Genomic DNA, 27020 nt, shown 5'->3' with positions numbered 1-27020 from the left:
GAGGAGAAGAACCCTGAAAACACATACACATAACTGGTAAAATATTAACTCTGCAAATTGGCAGAACATGCAGATTATTACCTGAATTCTGGATATTGCCAGATGCCACAGGAACAGTAGCTGGAGAGCTCTCTTTCTTCTCTTTACTGCCCACACTGGTTTCCTTCGCCAGAGGCTTAGAAACAGGTTCTTCCATGAAGGGCTTAGATCCTGCTTTGCTCAAGTCCACTATTTTATCAGAACTTTCTTTGGTTTTGTCCTTCACAAACACATCTTCCTTCACCTTAGGCTGTTCTTTCGGGATCTGGTCATCCAGCCTTTTTGGTGCTTTAATTCCTACTTGTTCATCTCTAGAAGGTGCAGAAATCTCTTTAATAGGTGTAATAATGGATGGAATCTCAAAGTCTTTAGAGTATTCTGCTTTCCCAAATTCCTCCATTTGTCGACGCTTTTCTGCCTTAGATATTTGAGCAACTGGTTCCTCAGCTACAGTATCAACCACTTTCTCAGAGATATAGGACTCTAGATACGACTTTACCGGTGAAGGCTCCTTCCATTTCATATCACTAATCGGTTCCTTTTCTGGGGCAATGTGTTCGGTACCTAACATAGGATTAGCAGCTTCCTTAGAAATCACCTCCGCTTCCCAGAGCTTGTATGAAGGTTCACTTTGCTCAGACTCTGGAGAACTGTCTTCAAAGTGTGACGCAAACTGAGTGTCAAACTCACTCTTTAATGCCTTTGAGAAATCCATAGTCAACTGTTCAGGTATGGTCTCCTTCACAAGGTCACATGCTATGGATATGTATGACGTTTCAAGCTCTTCTACTGGTGCCTCCTTTACAGCTTCCACATGCACGGGAACCTGTTCCTGTGCCTTTGAGCTTGCTTTATTGATAGCTTCTTCATAAGACGGTGGCTTCTCAGACTCAAACTTTAGTTTTTCTTCACTCACAAGGGTTATGTGCCCAACTGGCGAAACATCAGGCTGAAGGGAAACGGCATCAAGACCAACAGTGGCAGAAGTAACGGGAGCTTCCATGACAATGTCAGGCAAAACTGGGGAGGAGACCGAATCTGCATCCTCAAACAGTGCCACGTTTTGTACTGAAGGACTGACGTTTTCTTGTGAAACTTTAGCAGCAGTTTGGACCAAATCAATTTTTGGTTCATAGGAAAGTTTAGGTAGACCTATGTCATAGGCTTCACTCTCATAAGCTTCTTGTACGATATCTGGAGTAAGCCCTTCAGGTTTGCTTAAAGCACTTCCAAGTACACTATCAGCTGTAACAAAGTCTCCTTCGTCAATGAGGAATGGGTTAACTGTTGCAACATTAGAACCTAGACGAGAAGATTGGGTGTGAGATGGACGTTCTTCCATTTTTTTCACATCGGTTATGCTGTCAGACACTTGATTTCCACCAAACGCAAATGGATTGGTCTGCTGTAACGGAGCAAACATTTCATAATTTGAAGAATCTGAAGTTGCCTCAGGCGAAGCTGGAGAAATATCATCTGATATATCTACATCTCTTTCTTCATTATACTTTTCTTCTAATTTTACAGTGGGTTCAAAACTCAATTTTGCAATGTTGCTTTTAAGGTCTACGGAAGCATCTTTTAGTGCAAATTGAACATCGTGGCCCCCTGTGCTCGCAAAAGGTTTAAAATCCACATACTGGTCATCAAGACCTTCCTTGAGATCTGAAAACTCTTCGTGAGGTGGCCCAACAGATTTAAGCATCCCTGAAAACATCTCTTTAGCAGACTGGCCATATAATCTTGTGGGGTCTGCAGAAGCAAATTCGGAAAAAGATGTTGGGTGCTCAATAGCATGGCCTTTCTCAGAAAAGAATAGGTCTTCCATTTTGTCTGAAGTGTTTTTGTGGTCAGTGACTTCAGTAAAATAACATTCCCTGCCACTACCAGACTTCTCTACTACAGGGAAATCATCTATGGTCCTTGACAATGCATGCTCATCACTAATGGGATCTTTGAAAGCTTCTGGTGTAGTGGAGTCAGCAGGAAACCCGACAAGCTGCTCTTTAGAAGAATCGGCAGAAAGAGGAGGCAAAGAATGAAGGAAAGGAGCAGACTCGAGCAGCAAAGATGAAAGCTTCTCCTGGTCAGCAGGCATAGTGCTAGAAGGCTGCTGCAAATCCATTACAAGGTCTGTGACGACGAACAGAAAAGGAAAGAGGTCAGTAGCAGAAAGAAGCAAATTCGGCATAGTAATTGCGACAGACAAGAGATAGAAGGCTGAGATGTCAATTTTTAATACAAATCGGCACCAGTCACCACAGATTTTACCAATGAGTTATATGTATACAATACAAGGCTGGATGGATATGTTGAGCGCTATATATACGCCAAGAGCTTTTCCCAGGATATATGTTCAGCAGAAACAGGCCCCTAGTAAACCAAGTGGGAAGGGGGTGGGGGTAGGTGGAGGATGTATGGGTCACAGTTTCATCCCCACCCTTTCCAGCTGTTTTGGACACTAGGAATCATATTCTAACCTTCTCAAAAAATGTTGACACATTTGGACCCTCAAAGGCCACCTGGTGGCAGGGGATGTCATGAAGACCACCTCTGGCTGGATGCCCTATTAGGAATTACAGGAACCTGTCCACCCCCCCCCAAAAAAAAAAAAAAAAAAAAAAAAAAAAAAAAAAAAAAAAAAGCTTTTATGGTCTTGTAATCTTATATATTATATGTTTGTTCTTTTTCACCAGTAGCCTCGAATGGACAGATCTGACCAGCAGGACTTTCCAAAGAAAAGTGAACTCTGGCTGGAGGTATCAGGAAGGTGGTCATCAGCAGTTTGCTCTTCCTACAGTTGCTGACCATTTTTATGACAAGCGGCTTTATAATATTGATGGTGCTAGTCGCAGTACAAGCTGCAACACGTGTATCTGTTCTGAAATCTGTGGTGAGCAGCACATGTAGTCAGAGAATAGAAAGCTTATCTAGATCTTCAGCTATAGAGCAAGAGTGTTAGTGCAATGACAGTACAGAACTTGCCTGAAGAGGAGGAGTGCATCAGAGGTGCAGATGAAGCAGGAATAGGAAAGAGGTTCACATCTGAAAAACAAACACAAAGACCTCAGCAGAAATATGGATCAGTGACAAGCAGCAAACAAGCTCCGCACCGAAGCGATCAGAGAGAACGGACTTAGAATCGCACAACCCAGAAAATGCATTACAATCACAAAACAGAATCCAACATGGGCACTGAAAACATCAGATGTGTCTGCATATTTAAAGAGGACCAACCACCAGGATTTTCCTATATAAACTAAAGCCAGTCCTATACTGGTGCTATCATGCCGATTCTAAACATACCTTTAGTTGTGAGATCAGATGTATACTTTCTAAAATATAGGCAAGTTTGTAAAATGCACTGTTGATTGATAGCAGCTATAGAATATCTAATAGGTGGGTCCAGTTTTGCTAGTTATTCCCACCCCTATCTGCTACCTGGCCTTCTTCCTTGTTATCCTTCCTACCTACTTCCTCCCGCTGTAATAACAAACAGGGGAAGGAAGGACAGGCAGGCAGACAGGAACAGGAATAACTAGCAAAACCTGACCCAAGATATTCGGTACCTGCTATCAAATATCAGTGCATTTCACAAAATGTACTTGCCTATATTTCAGAAAGTATACATCCGCTCTCACAACTAAAGGTATGTATAGAATCAACATGATGGCAGCAGTATAGTACTGGCTTTAGTTTATATATGAAAATACTAGTTGTTGGTCCTCTTGAACCCCTTCACAACCCATGACGGATACATCAGTCATGGATCGTGTGAGGTTAATCCCCGCCCCCTGCCGTGGGCAGGTCGCGGCGATCCGCGCACATATCAGCTGTTTTCAACAGCTGACATGTGTGCCTGCAAGTTACTAGTGGAATTGCATTCCACCCGCAACATTTAATCCCTTACATCTCGCTGCCAAAGTCTGGCAGTGAGATGTATATGCACGCGGCCATTATTTTCACTTGCTGCCCCCACAGGAAGTCACGTGTGTGATCACATGACTTTCGGTGGTTGCCATGGTAGCACAGGGTCATGTGATGACGCCTGTAGGTAACATGAGTCATTTTCGGTTTCACTCGGCCCGGAGCCGAGTGAAGCAGAAAGTGAGCATATCTGCTGTTTACAGCTGTGATCAGCAGATAGGGGACTATATGGATCAGCAATCCGATCGCTCTGTCCTAGGGGGACTAGTGAAATTTAAAAAAAAAACAAAAAAAACCAAAAAAACTAAAAAGTCCAAATCACCCCCCTTTCACTCCATTGAAAAGTAAAGGGTTAACAAATATACACATTTGGTATCGCCACATTCAGAAATGCCTGATTAAAATATAAAAATCAATCTGATTGGTAAATGGCGTAGCATAAAAAAAAATTCCAAACGCCAAAATTACATTTTTTGGTCGCCACAAGTTTTATGCAAAATGCAATAACAGGCGATCAAAAACGTAGCATCGTCAGCTCGAGACGCAAAAAATAAGCAGTCACAGAGCCATAGATCCCAAAAAAATGAGAAAGCTACGTGTTTCGGAAAATGGCGCAAAACGTACGCCACTTTTATTGGACAAGCTTGTGATTTTTTTTTAACCCCTTAGATACAAGTAAACCTATACATGTTTGGTGTCTACAAACTCGCACCGATCTCAGGCATCACAACACCACATCAGTTTCACCATATAGTGAACACTGAATAAAATATCCCAAAAACTATTGTGCGATCACACTTTTTTTTGCAGTTTTTCCACACTTGGAATTTTTTTGCTGTTTTCTGGTACACTATATGGTAAAACTTATGGTGTCATTTAAAAGTACAACTCGTCCCGCAAAAAACAAGCCCTCATATGGCAAGATTGACTGAAAAATAAAAAAAAGTTATGGCTCTCGGAAGGGGAGCAAAATCGAAAAAACAAAGCGCCCCGGGGCTGAAGGGGTTAAGCTGGGACTGTGCTGCGGTGTCCATTTAGAAAATAAGTAAAAATGCAGATGTCAGTCTCCTAACACTAATCTCCCCAATGTTATCTTTATGGGGTGCCCAGTAGTTTCAGTGACACTTTTTTGGGGGGTTTGAGTAGAGTTACACTTCAGGACACTTCTCATACATTCCCAATCGTGAGACGCTCGCTGCTTCCTGTACATTAATAGGCTAAGAATGCTTTATTGCACCACAGCAAATGTATCAGAAGTAATGCGAGGAGGCAGGCACTGCCCATCCCAAACCAAGAGCATTCTCCGCACATGCAACACCGCAACTTCTACAGAGGATAGACTGCAGAAGGTTTGGTTGTAACGATATGGAGAAATCAGACATAAGCGTTTTCTACTCTCGCCAGGATCTTTTTCTCCTTGCACGGAGGAGCTGAAATTGGCTTGAGGCCACCTTCTCCCAGGACATGACAACATCCCAGTCCCATCTTGCAGACTCGTGGTCGAGAAATGGAAACAAGCACCAAGGTCTTATTTGTCATGTACAGTGAGACCTCTTTAAGACGACCATTCAAAACTGCATTTTATTATAATCTAGAGGGGTGGTCTCCTCAGAAGGTCAATCTGTACAACGTATACCGGAACATAAAAAAAAAAAAACTTACCGTATTTTCTAGTGTATAACACAAGCCCTAACCTTTCCAGTTAATATATAGTTTGGGATATGACGTATATACTAGAGTATAAGCCGACCCAAGTAATGTGCCCATTGCTTAGTAATGTCCCCATTGTTTGGTTATGGCCTCCTACTGGTTCCCTTCTTGTCCCCTATTATGCTGCTGTTTACACACAATGAAAGATATTCTCACCTCTCCTCAGTGCCCGCGCTGCCTCCAGCTGTTTCTTGCAGTCCGCAGGCGCACAGACCCCTCCGTGATAGCGTTCATGCCTGGAGCAGCCGCTGCAGGATGTAGTCATGGCTTTACTGCAGTTGAATGCTCTACGGTACCACAAAGCATTCAACTTCTGTAAAGCGCTGACAGCAGTGGCGGCCCTGTGTATTGGATGCGATCATGGCGGAGTGCTTCTTGTGGACTTCAGGCACATAGACCCCTCCATGATAGTTTCCGCTGTATTGGGCCGCCGCTACTGTCAGCGCTTTACTGCAGTTGAATACTTTGTGGTGCCGTAAAGCATTCAACTGCAGTAAAGCCATGACGAAATCCTGCAGAGGCCGCTCCGTGCAGCGGACACAGTCACAGAGGGATCTGTGTGCCCGCAGACTGCAAGAAACAGCTGAAGGCACCACGGGAACAGAGGAGAGGTGAGAATATCTTTTATTGTGTGTAAACAACTGCAGTAAAGCCATGACGGCACCGTGCACCCCCATATAAGACAACCCCCAACTTTTGAGAGGTTTTCAGGGGTTAAAAAGTCATCTGATACACTGGAAAATACAGCAATGAAAGTCAGATTCTAGACAGTGTCTTCCCCTCTGCAAAGACGTGTTCTCCGCAGGAGAATACAGCAGTCAGTGCACACGAGCAGCCGTCTGGTGCCGCAAACTTTCACAGTGTTCTCCCTGTTGAGAACACTCGCATCTCCGCAGCATAAATTGGCATGTTACAGCTCGGAAAGCCACGCCGCATGCGAGTGTACGCTGCAGAAAAAAGCAGAACAGTGGGCACATTTCTATAAATCCCATCCACTCTTCAATGCAGCATTGTGGATGCAGGAAAACACACTGCATCCAAACCGCTGCAAACACTGATCGTGGGAAAGTGCCCTAAGGGTGTCGTTCTTCAAGACATGCCCTTGAGAGGTTTCATTGTACCTAGCACGACTGACCACAAAATCATCTCCTATGCATATTAATGCCAATGAAAACTACTACAGCGGGGAGCATTCACACATCTGCCCCGTGGCGTGTGGCACTCCCACACATTAATGCTATGGTAACACTCCATATACTAATGTCATATGCATATGTGCTGTGTAGAAAAGTCAGAATTGCCACTTTTTAAGTGGGCAAAATGCCATGTGGCAACCAAGGGACAAACATTAGCCAATTTACTCCATCACTAAGGGGGAGTGGGGGAGAAAGGCAAGTGACACTAACCACATCCTGGAAGGTCTGTCCAAATTGCAGAACTCCACGTCCGGTATAGTCATTCATCCTTTATTCGCTATGTACACATAGAAAATAATTTTGGAGTTCCCTCTAACAATTAGATTTGAGTCATAGTTTTCAAAACTAAATACAGAAATTACATGGTCACATTTCCACTTCTCCTTATAAGTGGAGAAACGTAACGATCTTGAACATGAGAGAATCCTGAACGGCCATTGTGAAGGCAATATACTTTATCATACGGAGAGCAATCAATATAATATATATTTATATTATAAATAACAAATTCTTCTACACATACATACATACATACATACATACATACATACACACACACACGTAGAAGAATTTGTAGAAGGCAAATACCCAATCTCTACAGGTCTTCGAGACACAACCGGTCCTGGAGAAAACCCGCTTTGAAAATGGGTTTATACAGACATTGGGAGAGACCTGTCAGATAGAACTCTGAGGAGGGCGAGAAGAAGCCGGCAGGGGATGATGGTCGGCCCCGCACTAGTCATCAGACGCATCGACCCTGGATGGCGTCTCAAAATCTCTTCTCTAAAACGCAACAGAATTAGAATAAAACAGATGGAAATAACGCAGCCAGTATCTCCTTCACACCACGCGTGGTCTGTGAGCGGACATCTCCGGCCAGGTGCCCTTTAGGTCTGAAAGATTAATGGTGTGAATTGTGTACCATGAATTCAAAGTATGATACAAGTGAAAGAGAAAAATAAAACAAAAAACACCATAAACATTTGACATGCGCCTATACTATAAAAACTTTCTTCTAAAGTAAAGGTCTTTTGTTGGAAGCTGTCATGGTATTGTGTATAGGGCCTTGTCCAACAATTAAAAGGTTTGTTTTTTTAAAAAAAAAAATTAAAAAAGTTATCTGATGTCCCAATGCTGAGAAATCCATCCTAATTTGTTTAGGACTTAAGAGGAGATGAGCAACCGGAAGAAGCACACCAAAACTGAGTGAAAACAATGGCTTATTGTGGCAATGTTTTGGCTCGGTAATATGAGCCTTGCTCAGGCTTGGACTATAGACGTCTCAGTGCTGGGATATCGGCTCTGTACAGCCATAGCACTACTTTCAGCACTAACATCCTCCTGGAAGGTCCCTTAAAGGGAACCGGTCATCAGAAATTTAGCTATAAAGCTAAAAGTTCCCCCCTCTGCAGCTCCTGGGCTGCATTCTAGGAAGCTTCCTATAGTTTTTGTGGCACCTTTTATACCAAAATAAACACTTTGTAAACTTGTACCTTTTCTTATGCAAATTTCTTAAATCTTCCATGGGGGCGGGCTGCCTGGGGTCCGTTGCTGTTCCTCCTGCAGATTTACGCCGCCCCCGAACGCTGAATTTCAAAGCTCAGGACACCGCCCCTGGGTGCCCGTGGTCCCGCGCATGCGCTGTTCCACTGTAGCGGTGCCGTGCACTGTGTGCACGTGTGACTGCTGGTGACGCTTTGCGCGGGCACGAGGTTATGGGCGGCGCTGTGAGTGTCATCAGCAAGTGCCGCCCATAACCTCGTGACCGCACTTTCCCCTATTACTCCAGCGTTATGCGCAAGCGCTTGCTGGCCTGATGACCGGACGTCACCTCCTTCCCATCCATTTCCTGCTGCTGAGCAGGATGGGAAGGAGGTGACGTCCGGTCATCAGGCCAGCGAGCGCTTGCGCATAACGCTGGAGTAATAGGGAAAAGTGCGGTCACGAGGTTATGGGCGGCACTTACTGATGACACTCACAGCGCCGCCCATAACCAGAGGGGGGAACTTTTAGCTTTATAGCTAAATTTCTGATGACAGGTTCCCTTTAAAGAGCCACCAGAACAGGTCATGAATGGAGCAGCAGGACTGATGTTGGCTGGCTGTGGGGAAATGGTAAGAAAACTAGGAGAAAATAAACTGATTATTAAGAGGCTGTGGCCACATTTCAATTCGGATTTGTTACAGATCTGACCGTTTCTTTGTGCACATAAAGGCCATTGTCAGACAATGTGGAGAATGTCAGAAAGGACAATGGTGTCATCTCGTAGGACTAGGGGCAGCGTGACTGTGCTCAGTTGCATAATGCGAAAACCACTATATTACTCCATTTATACTGTCGGAGATGGTAGGAATTTCACAAACAAGGAAAGAGGTAATGACAGGAAAGACTGGTAACAACCCAGCATGTCTCACAGGACGTCAACGCAATACAACCCTTAACATGGAAGCACAGGCAGGAGATGGATGTACAGGTCCTGCAGTGTTATTTGGGGGGGGGGGGGGGGGGCACTAATACAAATACTAATTGAGAGCTTGCCTGGTTGGTTTTAAAAGGGAATCTGTCAGTGGGTTTTTGCTATGTAAGCTTAAGCCAGGCATGCCTGTTTTGTCACAGTCCAATCTTTTAATTATTTGCCAAGTGTAAGCAGCACGATCCTTATTACAGGACTAGAAATGCACGTGCACAGTAGTCCAACGCCCCCTCTCGTGATTGACGCCTCACTGAGGATGTACAATCGCTATAGAGGGCCTGGGGTGGGCGGGGGCAGCCCTCTGGCCTCTGCTACATGACTAAACCTACAATTCAGATTGTGTCAGAAAAGCTGCAGCCAGTAATTAAGTGATACACTGGTGGATTCAGAATCTTCCTGCCGACATTATTTTGCTGTCAGATTACATAGTACAAACCTACTGACAGATTCCCTTAAAAGGGAACCTGTCACCAGTTTTTCAGCCTATAAGCTATGGCCACCACCACCGGGCTCTTATATACAGCATTCTAACATGCTGAATATAAGAGCCCAGGCCGGGGGTATAACAAAAAACTTTAAAATACTTATCTAACGGTCGCGCGATGGCCCTAATGGGCGTCTCCGTTCTACAGTGCCGGCGCCTCCTCTTTCAGCCATCTTCGTCCTCTTTCTGAAGCCTGTGTGCATAACGTGGCTACGTCATACACACTCACCGGTCCTGCGCAGTCACACTACAATACTTTGATCTGCCCTGCTCAGGACCTGAATGCCGGCGAGTGTGTATGACGTCGGACCCATCATGCTTCGCGGCTAGAGAAGGAGAACAAAGATGGCCAAAAGAGGTGGCGCCGGACAACGGAAACGTCCATTAGGTCCACCGCGCGTCCGTTAGGTAAGTATTATAAAGTGTTTATCTTACACCCCCGGCCTGAGTTCTTATATACAGCATGTTAGAATTTTGTATAAGATCCCGGTGGTGGTGGCCGCAGAAGTATAGTTCTGTCACCATTATCTGTGATATTGAATGTTATGGCGATAGTGAACACAGCAGGTGCAGTGTTAGCGGTAGTAGCAGGAAGACACCACCGTCATGATGAAAGGAGAAGTAAAAAGAAAAAAAAGCGCAACATAACTGAGGAACAAAGTAGGTAAAGAGGATTCCTTGTTGGAAGAAGCATCATGGTGGTCTGTGCAGAATGGAGAACATGAGGAACAAAACTTCAATCAAGACTTCACTTGACAGGTACTGGATGTAACTATTGAGCATTTTCCTGCAATTACATCCATGTATATATTTTTCTAATATTTTGAGCATTATATATACACAACTCTGGCTAAAATTGAGACTACAGTAAAATTGTCAGTTTTTCTGATTTTTCTCTTTATAGGTATATTTTTGAGTAAAATGTAAATTGTTCTTTTATTCTATAAACTACTGATAACATGTCTCCGAATTTCCAAGCAAAAAAAATTTATTTTCTGAAAATGAGAAATGGCCAAAACAATGCATTGCTTTTAGACCTCAAAAAAGCAAAGAAAACAAGTTCCTAATCATTTTGAAACAATACTAATAATGTTTTACCTCAGGAAGAGCTCAGAAATCAATATTTTGTGGAATAACCATGATTTTTAATCCCGGCTTTCATGCGTCTTGGCATGCTTTCCACCAGTCTTTCACACTGCTTTAGGGTGACCTTATGCCACTCCCGGTGCAAAAAATGTAAGCAGTTCTTTGATGGCTTGTGACTATCCATCTTCCTCTTTATTACATTCCAGAGGTTTTCAATGGGGTTCAGGTCTGCAGATTGGGCTGGCTATGACAGGGTTTTGATGTGGTGGTCCTTCATCCACACATGGATTGAACTAGCTGTGTGGCAGAAGGAAGCAACTGTTTTTCCAGGATAACCTTGTATGTGGTTGATTCATACGTCCTTCGAAAAAATTTAATCTGCCTAATACCAGCCTTGCTGATGCATCCCCAGATCATTACCGACAGTAGGTGCAAGACACTGTGGCTTGTACGCCTTCTCCAGGTCTCCGTCTAATCATTAGACAACCAGGTGTTGGGCAAAGTTGAAAATTAGACTCAAAGAAGATTACCTTACTCCAGTACAATTGGTCAGATTCAACTTTACGAAGGACGTATGAATCAAGCCGCATACAAGGTTATCCTGGAATTTTTAGATCCAATTTCTAGAGTAAGGTAATCTTCTCTGAGTCTAATTTTCAGCTTTGCCCAACACCTAGTTGTCTAATGGTTAGACAGAGACCTGGAGAGGCGTACAAGCCTCAGTGTCTTGCACCCACTGTGAAATTTGGTGGAGGATCGGTGATGATCTGGGAAATTCAAGCCGCATACAAGGTTATCCTGGAAAACCAGTTGCTTCCTTCTGCTCAGGCAATGTTCCCCAAACTCTGAGGACTGTTTTTTCCCAGCAGAACAATGCGCCATGCCACACAGCTAGGTTAATCAATGTGCGGATAAAGGACCACCACATCAAAACCATGTCATGTCTAGCCCAATCTCCAGACCTGAACCCTATTGAAAACCTCTGGAATGTAATCAAGAGGAAGATGTATAGTATCAAGCCATCAAACAAAGAAGAACTGCCTAAATGTTTGCACCAGGAGTGGCATAAGGTCACCCTAAAGCCATGTGAAAAACTGGTGGAAAGCATGCCAAGATGCATGAAAGCGGTGATTAAAACTCATGGTTATTACAGAAAATATTGATTTCTGAAATCTCCCGGAGTTAACAACATTAGTATTATTGTTTCTGAATGATTATGAACTTGTTTTCTTTGAATTATTTGAAGTCTGAAAGGTGTGGTTTTTTTATTGTTATTTTGATAGTTTCTAATTTTCAGAAAATACAAAAATCTATTGCTTGGAAATTCGGTGACATGTCAGTAGTTTATAGGTATATTTTTGAGTAAAATGTAATTTTTTTTTTTATAAAGAGAAAAGTCAGAAAAACTGTCAATTTTGCAGTGGTCTCTTAATTTTTGCCAGAGCTAGACTTACTTACAGTGGGTACGGAAAGTATTGAGACCCCTTTCAATTTTTCACTTTGTTTCATTGCAGCCATTTGGGAAATTCAAAAAATTTCATTTTTTTTCTCATTAATGTACACTCTGCACCCCATCTTGACAGAAAAAAAAAAAACCAGAAATGTAGAAATTTTGGCAGATTTATTAAACAAGAAAAACTGAAATATCACATGGTCATAAGTATTCAGACCCTTTGCTCAGTATTGAGTAGAAGCAACCTCCTTTTGAGCTAGTACAGCCATGCGTCTTCTTGGGAATGATGCAACAAGTTTTTCCACACCTGGATTAGGGATCCTCGGCCATTCTTCCTTGCAGATCCTCTCCAGTGTCGTCAGGGTGGATAATGAACGTTGGTGGACAGCCATATTCAGGTCTCTCCAGAGATGCACAATTGGGTTTAGGTCAGGGCTCTTGTTTGGACAGTTAAGAATGGTCACAGAGTTGTTCTGAAGCTACTCCTTTGTTATTTTAGTTGTGTGCTTAGGGTCATTGTCTTTTTGGAAGGTGAACCTTTGGCCAAGTCTAAGATCCAGAGCATTCTAGAAGAAGTTTTCTTCCAGGATCTCTCTGTACTTGGCCGCATTCATCTCTCCTTCAATTGTAACCAGTTGTCCTGTCCCTGGAGCTGAAAAACACCCCCATAGCATGATGCTGCCACCAACATGTTTCACTGTTGGGATTGTATTGGGCAGGTGATGAGCAGTGCCTGGTTTTCTCCACACATACTGCTTAGAATGATCACCAAAAAGCTCTATCTTCGTTTCATCAGACCAGATTATCTTATTTCTCAGTCTGGGAGTCCTTTATGTGATTTTTTTTACAAACTATGCGGGCTTTCATATGTCTTGCACTGAGGAGAGGCTTCCGTCAGGCCAGTCTGCCATAAGGTCCGACTGGTGGAGGGCTGCAGTGATAGGAGAAAGTTCCACAAAGTCAACTATCTCCCTACTGCATCTCTGGAGGTCTGCCACAGTGATCTCGGGGTTCCTCTTTACCTCTCTCACCAGGGCTCTTCTCCCACAATTGCTCAGGTTTTGCTGGATGGCCAGGTCTATGAAGAGTTCTGGTGGTCCCAAACATTTTCCATTTAAGGATTATGGAGACCACTGTGCTCTTAGGAACCTTGAGTACTGCAGAAATTATTTAGTAACCTTGTCCAGATCTGTGCCTTGCCACAATTCTGTCTCTGAGCTCCTTGGGCAGTTCCTTTGACCTCATGATTCTCTTTGGTCTGACATGCACTATGAGCTGTGAGGTCTTATATAGACAGGTGTGCGCCTTTCCAAATCAAGTCCTATCAGTTTAATTAAACACAGCTGGACTCCAATGAAGGAGTATAACCATCTCAAGGACGATAACAAGGAAATTGACAGCATGTGACTTAAATATGAGTGTGAGCAAAGGGTCTGAATACTTATGACCATGTGATATTTCAGTTTTTCTTGTTTAATTTATTTGCAAACATTTCTACATATCTGGGGGGGGTTTCTGTCAAGATGGGGTGCAGACAGTGTATATTAATGAGGAAAAAAAAAAAAAAGAAAAGAAACTTTGAATTTACCAAATGGCTGCAATGAAAAAGGGTGAAAAATTTTAAGGGGGCTGCATACTTTCTGTACCCACTGTATATACAAGGATCATTCAATGTCTGGCGCTCAGAGGTGGTCACACTGGCCATCATGAACGGTCCTGTGAAAAATAACAGGCACAGATGCCATATCTACACACAAATACATCAGAGCTCCCTGGTAATCTGCCAATAATAGAGTCCTCCTTTTAATGTGAGGCTAATGACTTCACAAGCAAACAATTTCTGCACATCAGATTTGCTTTTTTAGATTGAGCAAGTTATAAAAACAGGAGGGGGGGGGGGAGAGATGTAAAATCACAAGGAGAACATTATCTGTTAGATCGCCAGTAATTAACACCCACACATTACCGAAATGCCTGTGCCGAACACAGAACTACAGATTTATCTAGAAGATATTAGTCCTTAGATTCTGGGGAAATTAACAAAATAGGCCATTAATCCTAAAATACAAGTCAAGGTGTCCTTATATACTCAGGCCATGAAAATACAGCATTGATTATCCCAATATCAAATGTGGGGCAGCCATATATTCAGTGAAAGGATTAGCCTTCTCCAAACCTTGTAACCCCACATATAGAACGTGCCTTCAGCTATAGTGACTGCACAACTGGAGAACCCATGGGTACAGCTGAGGGTGGGCAGGGGAACCCTCGTGGCTCTACAGAAGGTTCATTACCTATATTGTCATGCTTACATCTGGGTAATGGAGCCCACATGAACGGCACATTTCTTGTAAGGCTTAAGACACATGGCGTGAAAATCGGTGAGAGCGGAATATGATTTAAAAAAAACAATAAATAAATAAAAAAATATCGCACTGCACTTGTGGGTACACCGGTGTAATGCGAGTGCAGAGCGAGAATGGCAATAGCCAACAATGTACGCGAGAGGTAGATAAATCCCTCCCCTCCTCAGCGCCAGCCCACCCCCCGCAGCTGTGGTCCGATCGCATGATCGGACCTCTGTTGCAATGACACTCTGCTCCCCCCCTGTGCTGCCAGCGTGAGCTGAGTAATGCGAGGATCACAGTAGTCACCGTGTGGCCCCAGCCTAAATCTACAGATACCTAGCCAAGACCCAACTGTGTGAAGTTTCCAATGTAAAAGGAAACTATGAAATGGATATGAAGCGCGTCAGTCATTCGATCTTTTAGGATTCCTTGGGATTCCTTCAAAAACGGATGTCAACTGAAAAAAGTGTTATTGTTTAGGGAATTAGGGACAGGTTGTACTCATAGGGTTGTATTTAAAACCTATTCATTTTACTTGAGAGGTGGCCACACAGTCACAGGGACCCCAGTAAAAGGATCTTCACACAAGCATAGAAGATCCATTAGTGAGGATCACGGGAGCATAGGCCGTCCACTAAAACGTGCCAACATTTGGATTAGATTCTGTTTGTAGACATCCCTGTCTTGTTCTATCTGATCTGATAAGGGGGGGGGGGGTGAGCCCATTTAAATCTGCAAACACCAAGACAAAAAGTGACCCACCCCATTATAAAGTAAAAGAGGCCATTGGTCACACTTGTGTGATCAAAGTCAACACAGATTTGAACAGGGCCCTAGGCTATGTTCTCACTAAGGTTTCTTGGGCAGTTCTTCTCCAAAAAAAAAATCAAGAAGAAGGTTTCCTAAAAATGCCTAGGCAAATAGTAGCAACCATGCTTTTCTTGTAAGAGCCTAAAAACTGAACAAAGCCTTACACATACTAGTAGACTGCTCCAAATCTCTGCATGAGTGAAGGACCTTTAGTGGTGGAGTGCTGGAGTGACAGGAGAGGTAGTCTCATTCACAGGTACAAGCTCCAATGGCCCAGATTGGAGAACCTCCCCCCCATGACTATCAGATATGTTCTTGTATTTTAGCTTTAATGGCCGAAGACGTGATTGGTCTCATTGTATTCATTATTATGGATGAACAGCAGTTATTCTCATTACCATCTCCACTTTACCTTCTCCTCGAAGATATTGTGCTAAAAATGTATACCCTGGAAATAAAATAGAAGATGCAAGTCAGACAACAGCCAAATAAGGATGAAAGCAGATACCGGGCCCGAAAGCCGTGATTTACTATGAACGCCAGCTAATGCATATAATGTCTGTGCGTACGCTGGAAACATGAGCGGAGGTGTAACATTAAACATGAATGTGGAGCTCAGCCGTCAACTACTCCAAAATAGCCCCTACACTCCTTACTACTGAGGAAGTCCCCATACAACACCTGGACATCGGCCAGCACTGCTCAGGACAGGCTCATCTGGCCAATACGCTTTACAACAGGGATCCCCAACCTGTGCCTCACTTGTCCATGTTGTGTAGCTCGTAACTGCCAATTTGGTGCATAAGCAACACATCAAGCAAACCGTTTTGAGAGAGTATCTCCACATGGTAACTCTTGTGATTAGCCCCACACAGGACATAAACTGGCCTTGGGGTTGGATCAGGGCTGGGCAAAGTGCTGCTCGAGGGCAACATCTGGGCCGTGGACCGACACAGCCGATACTCATACTGAGCAGAATTAACTTCAGCCTATTGGGTCACAAGACTCGGTCTCCAGTGGGACATCAGGAAAATTAATTGCCCACCCCTGTGTTTAGATAGATAAATCAAAATGCTAAGGTGGACATAGAGGGGGTGCTTGAAGCGGGATCCAATAGTGTGGTAGGAGAGCTTGATGGAAAAATGCCTAATGATGGCATGGCAGGTACCCTTGGCTGTAAGTATACTGTGTTGGGGTGATCTGTGGGGAATCTTTGCCTGTCATACCAATAATGAGGGCTCCTGGGTGTCACTACTGGGGGAAGGAGCTAACTGACACTATTCGGAGGAGAGAAGAGGCTCTGGATGTGGCTTTTGACCCTCTCCGAGATGAATGTGGCTCTCAAGGCAAGAAAGGTTGGGGATCACTGCTCCACAACATTGAAGCATAATTACTGGAGCAGCTTGGTGGCCACATGTTTCCCCCTTTATGAAGCAAGCTCCAAAATAAGAAAAGCTTTGTCATACACTAAGGGGTACTTTGCACGTTGCGACATCGCTACTGCGATATCGTCGGGGTCAAATTGAAAGTGACGCATATCCGGCGCCGGTAACGACGTTGTAACGTGTAAAGCCTAGATGTGCCGATAAATGATCGCAAAAGCGTCGTAAATCGGTGATCTGTGTAGCGTTGGACATTTTCATAATGTCGCACCAATAGGAGATCCGATGTTCCTTGTTCCTGCGGCAGCACACATAGCTGTGTGTGAAGCCGCAGGAGCGAGGAACATCTCCTTACCTGCCTCCACCGGCTATGTGGAAGGAAGGAGGTGAGCAGGATGTTTACGTCCCGCTGATCTCCACCCCTCCGCTTCTATTGGATGGCTGCCGTGTCACGTCGCTGTGACGCCCCACGACCCGCCCCCTTAGGAAGCAGGCGGGTCGCCGGCCAGAGCGACGTCGCAAGGCTGGTAAGTCCGTGTGAAGCTGTCGTAGCGATAATGTTCGCTACGGCAGCTATCACAAGATATCACATCTGTGACGGGGGCGGGGACTATCGCGCTCGGCATCGCTAGCATCGGCTAGCGATGTTGCAGCGTGCAAAGTACCCCTAAGTATTGGAGCACAAAATTCATGGAGGTAAAAACCTGCAAAATATACGTTATGAGCTCAGATATCTCTTGGCTTCAGATCTAGTAATCATAGGACACGCATCCTAAATAGAGATTTACTGGTGAAGATCCCAATGTCATTCTTAGGCTGGTTTCACACATACGGCATTTTGCCGCTTTGCCGGATCCGTCACACTCCAATACAGTACAATGGCATCGCGCCAAGCTCCGGTCATATGCTGTCATGTACGATGCCATTGTACAGAATTGCACTGTACTGTGTGACGGATCCAGCAAAGCGGCATAATGCCGGATGTGTAAAATCTGCCTTACGTAGCCTGGTATCTCTAGTGTCAGTACACACTGCTGCATTTTTACATTTCCCCCTCACCAACCGGGTCCCTTAATCCAAGTATGGGACACACTTATCTGTGCCCTCCAAGATAAGTTCCTGTTGAGCGTACGAGGAATATTAAAACATTTTGGACTGCAAATTAACCTGTGCACTATTGTTTGTCTTATGTGAACTTTTCACATATCCTCTATATACTATGGACAGTACCAAACACCTGCACATATTGTATCTAGTGTACTACATGCACCAACTGCCGTATAATCACTTTTCTGTCGCACTTATTTTGTATTTGCTTCGTCCCCCAGTGACATTGTGAACAAAACCCAGGAAGGGTGGAAACATTATCCATGCGGCATTTCTCCTTACACCATTGTGCATGTCTATCTCATCTGCTATTGAAATAAAACTGGCTGCATTTTCTAATAAGACTGCGGTGAATTACAATAAGTCTATACCTGGGGGTCTACATCCCATCTACCAGCACCTTGAAACTCAGACTGTGTGCACACTGATCTGCTTCATAAAAGGGAACCTGTCAGACCATCCATGCTGCGAGCCGCAGATCAATGATTGCAGTCATGGAGGTTTTATTCTGAATAGCTGCAGGAAAAATAAAACAGAACTTTAAACACTGGTGCCGGGGACAGGGAGAGTCAGATGACTAGTCACCGAGTTATGTCCCCGCTGACGTATAGCTGCCAGGCTGTGCATGATCGACAGGTCTGTCCATATGTGTGTATAGGGAGAGCCACATCACTAGCTGAGCCGGCGGGGAAATACACCCACAACTGGCCCTTTAGTTGCCTCGTCCCTGACTGCTGTCATACAGTACATTTTCACAAATATGTCTGCAATCATGGGATGGACTCGCGATTCAGCCTGCCCGCGGGCCCTTGTGAGGTGGGCCAAGGATTCAGCCTGCCCGCGGGCCCTTGTGGAGGTGGGCCAAGGATTCAGCCTGCCCGCGGGCCCTTGTGGAGGTGGGCCAAGGATTCAGCCTGCCCGCGGGCCCTTGTGGAGGTGGGCCAAGGATTCAGCCTGCCCGCGGGCCCTTGTGGAGGTGGGCCAAGGATTCAGCCTGCCCGCGGGCCCTTGTGAGGTGGGCCAAGGATTCAGCCTGCCCGCGGGCCCTTGTGAGGTGGGCCAAGGATTCAGCCTGCCCGCGGGCCCTTGTGAGGTGGGCCAAGGATTCAGCCTGCCCGTGAGTCTGACATTCAGGCTGTCCATGGGCAAGGTAGCATGTATAACCTTACAGGGTTTTTATCTACGACAAAGTAACGTAACTGATATTAAGCGACCCACATACTGATCACAACCCCCAGACGTTCCAGCTCACACACTGGTAGTCCACGACTGATTTCCAGCAGCAGTGACATGTACATTCAGATAACCACTTGTACTATATATATTACCATCAACAGTGACCTGTGGGTAGGGTATAAGCCCTAGAGGCTAATCTCTGAGCACAATGGTGGGGTATATTGGAATTCCCTATATTTAGAATCCATTTTCTTCTACATCTGCCATTTGCTGGTCTGTCTGGGCATCCTATTAGGTTGCGGGGTTGGGCAGAGGTTTATGTACTGTGGATGGGCACCTCAGATTGTAGCTGGTTCAGGAAGAGCAGCGAGACAAGTGCCAGGCCTTCTACATAATGACATTTCACTCCATAGTCAGTCATAGCACATCTGCATGTTTTATAGGCAGATTTCCAGGAGAGGAGGGAAGCAGAGGGCGATGTGTAATGGCTTCCATAACCTGACCGTGCAGGAGACGTCCTATAAGAAGAGCGTTTGTTTCTCCGCTCACATAAGTAGATTGACCTATGTGAGAAACTGTATGAGATGTGTACAGTAACTATGATAAAGGCAGTCTCTGAAGGGATTAATGACATGTGAAGAAACTCCCGGAGAAACCAGAGGACGCAGGCTGCCGAAAGTTCAGTCAGCGTTAGTCATGTGCAGCAAACATTAGGCCGCCTCTTGCCAACTCATTAGCTAAAATGTTTACTTGGAAACTGTATCAGAAGGAATATGGGGCGAGATGTCATATTCAGTTACAGACGAGTCAGGAGAAAAGTGCTGCAATATTTAGTCACTAAAAACGTACACCCGATGGGCACATCTCCGGGGACCTGCTAGCTCCCGCATCGGGTGTTGAGCATAGCAGGCGCCTTGTCATTTATAAAAGGGTGTGCAAGCGGCAGGTAACGGGCACATATTCTAATATGAGAGGTCCACAAAGCCAGCCACTCGCATGGATGAGTAGAGGTATGTGTACATGTGGATGTCATAAGCTGCGTTCACCACCCGTAGCGTGCACCTGTCCTACTGTAATGACTAGTGCGATAGCAGCGGATATTTCTAGAAGTGACGTCACCGGCACACCAGTCGCCATAGTGAGCAGGGCCAGAGTGGGCACCTGTCCTACTGTAGTGACTAGTGCGATAGCAGCAGATATTTCTAGAAGTAACACCACCAGCTGCCATAGTGAGCAGGGCCAGAGCGGGCACCTGTCCTACTGTAATGACTAGTGCACAAGCAGTGGATATTTGTAGAAGTGACGTCACCGACCCCACTCACCACCTGTAGCTAGCAGAACTGGAGTGTGCGCCTGCTCTATTGCAGTGACTAGTACGAAAGCAAAGGATATTTGTAGAAGTGACATCACCGGCCCCACTCACCACCTGTAGCCATAGTGAGCAGAGTCAGAGCGTGCACCTGTCCTACTGTAGTGACTTGTGCGCAAGCAGCGGATATTTGTAGTAATGAGATCACCGGTCCCGCTCACCACACGCAGCCTTAGTGAACAGGGATGGAGCAGGCACTTATCCGCTGCTTGTGCACTAGTCACTACAATAGGACAGGTGCCTGCTCCAGCCCTGCTCACTATGGCTGCGGGTGGAGAGTCTGGCCGGTGACATCACTTCTACATATATCCGTTGCTTGCGTACTAGTCAATACAGTAGGACAGGTGCCCACTCTGGCGCTGCTCACTATGGCTGCGGTTGGTTAGTGGGGCTGGTGATGTCAGTTATAGAAATATTCTCTGCTTGTGCACAAGTCACTACAGTCATTGGCCCGGCTCACCACCCGCAGCCATAGTGAGAAGAGCTGGAGCGTGCACCTGTCCTACTGTAGTGACTAGTGTGAAAGCATATGTAGAAGTGACATCACCGGCCTTGCTCTCCAAATCTGCAATACCTGCTGCACGAGCGCCCGCAGATGACTATAGTTGTGACTTACCCGGCCACACTCAGAATCGATCCTTAGTTATGTACAGTTGTAGTAAGAAATGGCAGAATGATGGGGGGAGGTGGAGAGGAGGGGGGGTGTAGTCTACTAGTCACAAATCGATACAGAGCAGGTCTATGCTTGTACGAATATGGGCAGTCATGATGGCAGGCGAAAGAGATACAGTCGGCTTATTGCCACGCTGACTCTTTGTGGGCCACCGACTTATCAAAGACGGTAACAGCGGCGCTCCATACAAGTGATAATTTCATGAAATCACCATTGTCCATCCTCCTATATTCCTGATAGGCCACCTGGTAAGGTCCACATTAGGACAGTGCTCAGAGCACAGCAAAGCCGCCTTGTGTCCATTTTGACACTTAAAGGAGTAAGAAATGCGCATCTGACAACATGATACGCTAAGCCGTAAAAAAGTGGTGGAGACAAGCGCCCATTGTATCTGTCATTTGTGCCTCCGGGGTCTTGTGATGGAGCAGCTGGACTCACATCAGTCTGATCCGCGGGGAAGTTCTGCTGCCAGCTGGACACACAGGGGCAATATTGTCCTGCATCACACGGACAGCCCAAAGCCTATCAATAGACGGCGTGCAAACATGTCCGCCAAGGTAAATGCCCCACTGCCAATGTACTCCGTGCGTGTTACTACAATATCACAAAGAGAAGAAACTTCTTTCTTCTATAGCTTTAGGACAGAAAATGTATCCATCAACAGAGGACTGACGCGGGATTGCTGAAGATATCAACAGAGGACTGACGAGGGATTGCTGAAGATATCAACAGAGGACTGACGAGGGATTGCTGAAGATATCAACAGAGGACTGACGAGGGATTGCTGAAGATATCAACAGAGGACTGACGAGGGATTGCTGAAGATATCAACAGAGGACTGACGAGGGATTGCTGAAGATATCAACAGAGGACTGACGAGGGATTGCTGAAGATATCAACAGAGGACTGACGAGGGATTGCTGAAGATATCAACAGAGGACTGACGCGGGATTGCTGAAGATATCAACAGAGGACTGACGCGGGATTGCTGAAGATATCAACAGAGGACTGACGCGGGATTGCTGAAGATATCAACAGAGGACTGACGCGGGATTGCTGAAGATATCAACAGAGGACTGACGCGGGATTGCTGAAGATATCAACAGAGGACTGACGCGGGATTGCTGAAGATATCAACAGAGGACTGACGCGGGATTGCTGAAGATATCAACAGAGGACTGACGCGGGATTGCTGAAGATATCAACAGAGGACTGACGCGGGATTGCTGAAGATATCAACAGAGGACTGACGCGGGATTGCTGAAGATATCAACAGAGGACTGACGCGGGATTGCTGAAGATATCAACAGAGGACTGACGCGGGATTGCTGAAGATATCAACAGAGGACTGACGCGGGATTGCTGAAGATATCAACAGAGGACTGACGCGGGATTGCTGAAGATATCAACAGAGGACTGACGCGGGATTGCTGAAGATATCAACAGAGGACTGACGCGGGATAGCTGAAGATATCAACAGAGGACTGACGCGGGATAGCTGAAGATATCAACAGAGGACTGACGCGGGATAGCTGAAGATATCAACAGAGGACTGACGCGGGATTGCTGAAGATATCAACAGAGGACTGACGCGGGATTGCTGAAGATATCAACAGAGGACTGACGAGGGATTGCTGAAGATATCAACAGAGGACTGACGAGGGATTGCTGAAGATATCAACAGAGGACTGACGCGGGATAGCTGAAGATATCAACAGAGGACTGACGAGGGATTGCTGAAGATATCAACAGAGGACTGACGAGGGATTGCTGAAGAGATCAACAGAGGACTGACGCGGGATTGCTGAAGATATCAACAGAGGACTGACGCGGGATTGCTGAAGAGATCAACAGAGGACTGACGAGGGATTGCTGAAGAGATCAACAGAGGACTGACGAGGGATTGCTGAAGAGATCAACAGAGGACTGACGCGGGATAGCTGAAGATATCAACAGAGGACTGACGCGGGATAGCTGAAGATATCAACAGAGGACTGACGCGGGATTGCTGAAGATATCAACAGAGGACCGACGAGGGATAGCTGAAGATATTATTAGCGTTTTATGATATTAAAAGGAATTTTCCACTTTTAGAAAAATAAATAGAGTAAATATTAACCCTCTACAGGTTTAACCCCCAGCTCCTTGCAGGGGTGACATTACATCGATGGTGTGATCACCGCTGCACCTAATCAGAGAGCTCAGCAGCTGTGAGGTAAACAGCACAAGATACTGAGCTCAGCAATTGACCACAGTGGTCAACGTCGAGGTGACGTCACAGCCAAAATACTGAGACTGGACATCTAGAGGGGAAGCAATGCTGAACTAGGAAGGAAGGGGGAATCTGCAGTTACTTTAGAGAGTTTGGGGTGCACTTTCCAGAATCCCCTTTAACACTGATGGCATTAGTGAAGACAACTCTTAAAAAGAATGCTTGACTACTAAGCCATCAGGCACCATGATCAGGGTGGGGGGTAGGAGTCGGGAGTCAGACCTCCACCAATCTCATCTTCATGGTCCATTCTTAGGATGGGTCATTGATATTCTAGCCCTGGAAGAGCCCTTAGTTGAGTGTCTTGGCTGTGGGGACCTCAGCGGGCCAACACTTATCCTTCGGATGGGCCACATTTCTCCTTATTGTCAACAGCGTCTCGTGGAAAATGAGTGGAGAGGCAGCACACATGCCCGACCATCGCTTCATTCAGGCTCTGCCCATCACTGGGGTCTCGGCAGTCTAACCCTCACTGATCTAGACTGTTCCTTCTACCAGAATATCCCTTTAAGGTCAGTTTCAGCGAGTGCCATCTTTGGAAAGCTATCCTCTTCCTGTATGGTGGGGGTTTAGGATCAGGATAGTCGATGACGGCTTCCTCTAACATCAGGGCAGTGTCAGGCACATCGGCTGCTGCCCTTCAGTTGACAACTTCCGCATACATTTTACTTGCTATATTAAGAAATAAAATATAGAGAACAAAGACAATCCGCAGTACAAGCAGCATACGCCACTTACACATGACGCCAGACGTGGTGCGTTACTAGGAGGACGATGTGACGCAGATGTCTGCTGCATATATAAGACCTGGTGATAACGGAGGATGTGATGGGGCAGCCTGACACCGGGCACACCCCACAACACTGCTCCAGCCATGAACAGACCCCACCCCACCATCTCTATTCTGCACACTCACTGCCACACTCCACCCGTCAGTCAACAACACGCGGGCAGACACAGGGCGAGGGGGCCGCATCCTGCAAGCATAAGGTGGGCATACACACATCTTATGGCCTGAACCAAATGGACGAGATACCTGGCGCTCGGCCGCCACATCAGGATGACCCTGCACGTCACCAAGAACCAGAGGACATGAGAAAAAGGGAAATCCTCCAATACTGCACCCCATAAATAGCTGCCCCTCAATAATCACATCAGAACAATTGATACAAAAAGCTACATCCCAACTTTTTCACTAACTTTACACCTTTTTACCGGATTTGAGTATTGTTGCACCCTAAGGCCAGATCACAATACCTGTGGCAAGGGGGGGGGATGGTTTCATTTAAAGGGGTATTCCTCCATTTGGAAATCCCACATCCATAGGATAGGGGATAACTTCCTAATTGATGGGGGACTCCCACCAATCCAGACAGGAGGGAGGTCAGGTGTGAATGGCTGGTGGCACTGCAGCTCCATGTATTCTCGGGGATGCATTGTGTCTGGTATTGCAGATGAATGGGGCTGAGGTGCAATACCAGGCACGGCCTGCACACAGGGGTGGCACTGCTCCTTGGAGGAGAGCAGCCATCTTTTCCTGTATCCTTGCAGAGACAGATGTGTATGGGGATAGATGAGGGGGGATGCACACACAGGAGGGCTCTTACCCACTGAGCCGGCGGTGCGCGCTGCGGCCGGCCGCTCCTCCTCGGGGGCGCTGGGGATGACGCTGCCGATGCTGCTGGGATCCTCGTCCTCCGGTGACGGCTCCAGGCTGTCGGAGAAGCTCTTCCTCTCCTCGTCGTCCTCATCAGCTGCCTGTTTCCCGGGGAAGGAGACGGAGAAGGTGGGATGTGCCAGCTGCCCCGCTCCCCCGGTCAGATCCAGCACGTCGTCCAGGTCATCCCAGGGCTGCACACGGGGCTTGGCCTCCCCCGCTCCGCGGAACTGATCCTCATCGTTCCCATTGTTGCTGGATGATGTTACATACGGGGATTGGTCCTCCATGGCGGCTGCAGGACGGGGTGAGACCGGCTGGACAATGCGAGCTGCCTGGGATGCCGGCTGCGGAGAAGTGCGCCACCCGTGTGAGCGGCAGAGGGAGAGGAGCGAACAATACGGAGGAGGCGGAGGCCGGCGCCACGCCCTGTGACTCAGACTCTGCCCGGAGCGCCCGTCATGGCGGGGATGCTGCTGCTCCACCCAGGCTGCAAGGAGCCAACCAGCCGCGGCGCTGGGCGGGACTACAAGCCCTGGACTGACGACCTGCTCTACCAATAGGAAGCTGAGGGGGGTGGGGCCGTAGAGGGCCCTAGCCAATGAAGGAACGAGTATGAGCAAGGATGGTGGTTGTCATGGTAACAGACAGGACCCGCTGCTCCTCAGTGCGCGCAGACATTCCGGAACTGAGGAGAGCGGTGCCGGTGTCTCCATGATCAGGGAGGGGGATGGCGGAGACCGGCGGCTGCCCAGTCATCATCCCATGTCACAGGGCTGCCTATGCCCGGCTATGGGGGACACGTACAGGTGTGCCCATAACAAGAATGGGGAGGCATGGCTGCTTGTGTGGTCTAATAAAACAAATCCTCCAAATTGTGTTTCAGCAGGTGCTAAGCTGTGAAATCCACCATAAGATCGGGCATATCGGTCCTCGGCATGCCCAGTCCTCATCCCACCCCGACATATGTCTTCTGATAAGAGGCTGCACCGTCACAGGGGGCCAGACACAGTCCATAAAACGTGGCCAGCGCCCTCCGACCCAGATAAGGATGGGTCTGTGTATGTCAACAGCTATTGAAGGAGCCCGGCCCAGGAGCTGGCAATAACTTGGTAATGTCTGGGGTCCTAATGACGCCATCTCCCCCTCAAACAGGACAGTCAGCCCTATAGTGGGGTCCAGCGATCAAGAGGTTAGTATTTATTATTATAGCGCCATTTCTTCCATGGCGCTTTACAAGTGAAAACATAAAAACAAGTACAATCATCATGAACAATACAAGGCACAGACTGGGAGAGAGGACCCTGCCCGCGAGGGCTCACAGCCTACAGGAGGAGAGAGGACCCTGCCCGCGAGGGCTCACAGTGTACAGGAGGAGAGAGGACCCTGCCCGCGAGGGCTCACAGCCTACAGGAGGAGAGAGGACCCTGCCCGCGAGGGCTCACAGTGTACAGGAGGAGAGAGGACCCTGACCGCGAGGGCTCACAGTCTATAGGAGAGAGGACCCTGACCGCAAGGGCTCACAGTCTATAGGAGGAGAGAGGACCCTGCCCGCGAGGGCTCACAGTCTACAGGGAATGGGTGAGGGTATATCGGTCCTCGGCATGCCCAGTCCTCATCCCACCCCAACATGTCTTCTGATAAGAGGCTGCACCGTCACAGGGGGCCAGACACAGTCCACAAAACGTGGCCAGCGCCCTCCGACCCAGATTAGGATGGGTCTGTGTATGTCAACAGCTATTGAAGGAGCCCGGCCCAGGAGCTGGCAATAACTTAGTAATGTCTTGGGTCCTAATGACTAAGGGCTCACAGTGTACAGGAGGAGAGAGGACCCTGCCCGCGAGGGCTCACAGTCTAC

At 46.7% G+C, this 27020-nt stretch overlaps 1 protein-coding gene across 2 annotated transcripts in view; it reads right to left on the bottom strand.

The window, feature by feature from the left end:
• The window catches only part of RTN4 (reticulon 4), a 73255-nt gene extending 47639 nt beyond the window's left edge, over window positions 1–25616 (bottom strand). The window contains exons 1-3 of one of the 2 annotated variants that reach the window (XM_075339334.1): window positions 25113–25616; window positions 3025–3084; window positions 82–2172 (exon numbers count right to left, since the gene is read on the bottom strand). In XM_075339334.1, coding sequence (XP_075195449.1) covers window positions 82–2172; window positions 3025–3084; window positions 25113–25452 — 2491 coding nt within the window. In that variant the 5' untranslated portion in view covers window positions 25453–25616. The remainder of the gene's footprint in view (window positions 1–81; window positions 2173–3024; window positions 3085–25112) is intronic. The other variant, XM_075339335.1, reaches the window with a different exon arrangement.
• Between the last annotated feature and the right edge of the window lie 1404 nt (window positions 25617–27020).

The sequence above is a fragment of the Anomaloglossus baeobatrachus genome, chromosome 3, assembly GCF_048569485.1.
Source record: "Anomaloglossus baeobatrachus isolate aAnoBae1 chromosome 3, aAnoBae1.hap1, whole genome shotgun sequence".
Classification (NCBI taxonomy): domain Eukaryota; kingdom Metazoa; phylum Chordata; class Amphibia; order Anura; family Aromobatidae; genus Anomaloglossus; species Anomaloglossus baeobatrachus.
This window is presented reverse-complemented; position numbering and strand designations above follow the sequence as displayed.